The sequence below is a fragment of the Sinocyclocheilus rhinocerous genome, unplaced genomic scaffold (genome assembly GCF_001515625.1).
Source record: "Sinocyclocheilus rhinocerous isolate Xijiao unplaced genomic scaffold, SAMN03320098_v1.1 scaffold860, whole genome shotgun sequence".
In the NCBI taxonomy this organism is placed as follows: domain Eukaryota; kingdom Metazoa; phylum Chordata; class Actinopteri; order Cypriniformes; family Cyprinidae; genus Sinocyclocheilus; species Sinocyclocheilus rhinocerous.
In genome coordinates, this window is record NW_015638565.1 from 1,066,339 (window position 1) to 1,071,048 (window position 4,710).

At 36.3% G+C, this 4,710-nt stretch overlaps 1 protein-coding gene across 3 annotated transcripts in view; it reads left to right on the plus strand.

Annotated features, from left to right (window-relative positions):
- Positions 1-1,083, plus strand: part of LOC107749758 (PDZ and LIM domain protein 7) — a 41,127-nt gene extending 40,044 nt beyond the window's left edge. For 2 of the 3 annotated variants that reach the window (XM_016564922.1, XM_016564921.1), the window contains exon 11: positions 321-1,083. In XM_016564922.1, coding sequence (XP_016420408.1) covers positions 321-407 — 87 coding nt within the window. In that variant the 3' untranslated portion in view covers positions 408-1,083. The remainder of the gene's footprint in view (positions 1-320) is intronic. The other variant, XM_016564920.1, reaches the window with a different exon arrangement.
- Positions 1,084-4,710: the final 3,627 nt, after the last annotated feature.

The window sequence follows — 4,710 nt, forward strand, 5'->3', positions numbered from 1 at the left end:
AAAAAAAAAAAAGACCCCAAATGGATTATGAGCTTAATCAGGTTAAAGACCCCCACGTTTATTCATTTAGAAGATATTTTTCTCCAAAGCTACCAAAAAAAAAAATGTACCAGAAGTAATGACTCATCCTGCACCCCAAACTTTTATCCAATTAAATGCTCTCTAAAATGTTTCTCCCCCTAGTGTTATTTCATTTAGCAAGTAGAAAATCATGAATCACAGCTGTAGAATAGCGCTGTTGAACAGCCCCTTTGCAGTAGCTCCATGATTGAATAAGAGTTTGATTTCTACTGCTTAATCCTCCTGTTTTATCTCCTCAGATCTGTCAAATCAATCTGGAGGGGAAGACGTTCTTTTCAAAGAAGGACAAGCCATTATGTAAAAGTCACGCTTTCTCTCCGGTGTGAGGCTCTGCTGTTCGTCAAGGAGGGGTCGGAACGGAGACTGGGGAGTCTATAGCTATGCCAAACAAGACCAAGTACTTTACTTGAAGCCTGTAACATACGCTGACTGACAGAGTGATGGATATAGTAGCTCCGCTCTTTTTCACCGGCTGTTATAGTAGCTTCGATCAGCATTTACTAAGTATGTGTCATTCAGCAAAGCACGGACCTGAATTTTTGGTAGCTTGCTTCAGTAAGCCGACAGACTGCCCTCAGTTTTGCTATGTTACGATGCCAGTCATTCAACTGGAAACAGCTTGTGAACTGTTAGAACCACCAATGCCAGATGTCGGAACGGATAACAAGGTATTTGGATGCAGTATTTTAGCTGTCCCTCCTCATCCCACTCCACCTCCACAAGTACACCTACAGTATTCATGACACATTGTCAATCCAAAAAAAATAGTACACTCTTACTGCTCACTTTACTGTCACTTTTTAGATATACAGTAGTTTGTTTCAGTATCCGTCAATCTGGCATCTGAGTGAATCTCACAAAACATGTTATGTTCACATTTGACCCCATTTTATATTGCATAAAGAAAATTAAGCCATTTGTATGAATATGAATTTTTGTGACTTTATTTCCATGACAGTTGAGTACGTTTTCCCTCCAAATGACATTTTTAATTACTGTAATAAAAAAAAATTAAAATTATACATCACAATAGTATTTGTTGTACTGCCTTAATGCTGATTTTAATACAGTAAAATTAATATATATATATATATATATATATATATATAGTTGTAATCTCCTCAGATCTGTCAAATCAATCTGGAGGGGAAGACGTTCTTTTCAAAGAAGGACAAGCCATTATGTAAAAGTCACGCTTTCTCTCCGGTGTGAGGCTCTGCTGTTCGTCAAGGAGGGGTCGGAACGGAGACTGGGGAGTCTATAGCTATGCCAAACAAGACCAAGTACTTTACTTGAAGCCTGTAACATACGCTGACTGACAGAGTGATGGATATAGTAGCTCCGCTCTTTTTCACCGGCTGTTATAGTAGCTTCGATCAGCATTTACTAAGTATGTGTCATTCAGCAAAGCACGGACCTGAATTTTTGGTAGCTTGCTTCAGTAAGCCGACAGACTGCCCTCAGTTTTGCTATGTTACGATGCCAGTCATTCAACTGGAAACAGCTTGTGAACTGTTAGAACCACCAATGCCAGATGTCGGTATGGATAACAAGGTATTTGGATGCAGTATTTTAGCTGTCCCTCCTCATCCCACTCCACCTCCACAAGTACACCTACAGTATTCATGACACATTGTCAATCCAAAGAAAATAGTACACTCTTACTGCTCACTTTACTGTCACTTTTTAGATATACAGTAGTTTGTTTCAGTATCCGTCAATCTGGCATCTGAGTGAATCTCACAAAACATGTTATGTTCACATTTGACCCCATTTTATATTGCATAAAGAAAATTAAGCCATTTGTATGAATATGAATTTTTGTGACTTTATTTCCATGACAGTTGAGTACGTTTTCCCTCCAAATGACATTTTTAATTACTGTAATAAAAAAAAATAAAAATTATACATCACAATAGTATTTGTTGTACTGCCTTAATGCTGATTTTAATACAGTAAAATTAATATATATATATATATATATATATATATATAGTTGTAAAATGTGACACTTTTTTTTGTGAGATTCGTTCATCTTGTCTGCACTCGGGTGTGTATTTATCAGTCAAAATTCTATCCTCTCTTGTCACAAATAAGGACAAAGCATTTCCCATGTAATGAGTGAAGCAATCTAGTTGTACTCTGATCCATACAATCCATTTAGTAGGCTAAAGCATTGAGCATGTGATCTAGTCAGACAGGATCTTAAAGTGGCCCCTCAATCCTCTAGATGCCGTGCAGCCTACTTTTTTTGCTCTGCCTGATTTGCTGTGCCAGGGTACTTAAGGTAATGGTAAACCACAGAGGAATAAAACACCCCTGGCAGCTACACTGAAATACATTAGCACTGATTGCATGCGTTTCATCCTGACTCAACCAATGGTCTCTACATGGCTTAAATACTAAATATGTCACATTCATCTGTTCTAATCAGATACGTAGTTCTAATTAAGGAAAGGCCTGTGATACCATAAAACACTTTGCGTTGGTGCAAATGGATCCGGCAATATTATACGAGTCACTTAGAGCCTTTGTTCGTATTTGCTTGCTGTTATTTAACGCTCTGTGGCCATTTTGGTGTTTTTTTGCAAGCTGCAAGTGCCAAAGGTGAGGGCATGGAAAGCCTTTTTTTTTTTTTTTGAGCATCCCTGATTATGGATATCACCAATGTATGCATAATCTTATGGCGTTTCCAAACAATGGTTCAGAGACAAAAAAAACAAAAACAGATGCTGCCCGGAACATTCCCTTATCGCAATCTCCTGCACTCTAATCGGAAGAAATGCAACACTCCAATATCCTGCTCTTAGAAAGCTATATATGAGCCAACAGCTCAATTTTTGTACTTTTTTATATTGACAACGTGTTACGTATCAACTATCAAGTGCCTTTTTTATAGCTTTGCAGCCTTTAACTATTGTGTGTGTCATTCAGAAAGATAAACTGCTGTATTCTTGTGCATATTATAGAGTTTTCTATGTCAGATGATGCAAATCATTTATAAAGAAATTGTGCTAGAGACATTTAGTCAATAAATCACCTGCAGTCATTTTGTTGTGTGCTGACTTACTGAATCATACGAATGGCTGTGAAATGGGGTTTTCTTCATGTATCCGAAAGAATAAATCATGATTATTCTCAAGACTACTGACTGGATCCAAATGTAAAATGTGTCATGAAATACAGTGGATGGTGTGAGCACAAATCACTCAACTCTCTTTTAACAATATATAATTTATTTACATCCATTTTAGGTTCAATTACTATACATACCTTTTCTGAAATTTCATAGAGAGATATATACATAAGGCCAAGTAAATACTTGAAAGCACTTAGAAACGAATTTCCAAAATTCTACCCACAAATCCATATCATTGTCCAAAAAGTACAGAAAACCTTCTGCAGAAAAGGGCTTCCTGTTACCACAAAATCATCACGACAATTTACATTGACGAGAAAAATGAGGAAAAAAAAACTTTACCAAAAACAAAAAAAAGAATAATAACAATAGAAAAGAATTGTACAATTGCATAAGCGCTGTGGCATGTAATAAATACAGCATTTTGACTTGCAGAAAGGCAAGGAACATTGAATTAAGAAATCGAATTGAACATTCACAGGTACACAATTCTACGGTTTTCAGTTCAAAAAGAAAGAAATAGCACACTCACACATTCATTTACACAGAACAGCTATGAATGAGGCTGACAAAATGTACAGTCATAAAGAGAGATCAGTGGTTCTTTTAGTGAATATCATGGCATCTGCTTTATTCTGTGTTACAAGCTGACTTTGTGAGATTAGAACGACAGGCTGTTGGAATGATTTTTATGTCAGTGAAAAAGAACAACGTTGATGAGAAATTCATTTTGTTGCGCGCTCAGTAATGTTTAGAAATGCGTAACATGTCTGTTTCAACTGAACTGTTTGTAAACCTGAGTGTTAGGAATTTGACAATTTTGCACCAACTCCTTGTCTAAATACTCTGACAGAGGAATGATTTACTGCTGCATCTGTTTTCTCATGACGTAGTGTTGAGGATTGATTACCCACAAACCAACAGCCTCAGGACGAAACAAAACGATGGTGTACAAACTTATGGCAAAAACAGTCGAAACCACAAACACTGCAGAAAGAATGAACTCAGTGCTATATAACCAATGAACAGTAGGCAAACACTTCACAGGTTATACTTTGACAAATGTTACATCAGTTGTCTAGTCTTTTTTGGCTTGTTATTAAAATATCATTTACAATTACTTTACAAAGTGCTGTATTAAATAATTAAATTGTTTTACCAGTGAAATGCTCAAAATTAACAAGCTTGCACAAGTCATGAGATCTTGAAATAAAAATAGACGCATGTTCAATTTAGGAACGTGTTCCTTATACAAAAAAAAAAAAATCACAATCGGCATAGACATGAAAGAAATGCTCCAGATGGCTCATACACTTTGGTTGCGCAGAGATGCGTCATATGAAAAGTACTTATCTACAAGACATGACTTCTGTAGATTAAAAACAAAGAAACGAAAATAGCTGTCTGGTTAGTTGTTTAACAGAAATCACCAAGTGAAACTTTATGGAAACACACAGTACAAGAAGCTTTGAAAAAAAAAAAAAAAAAGT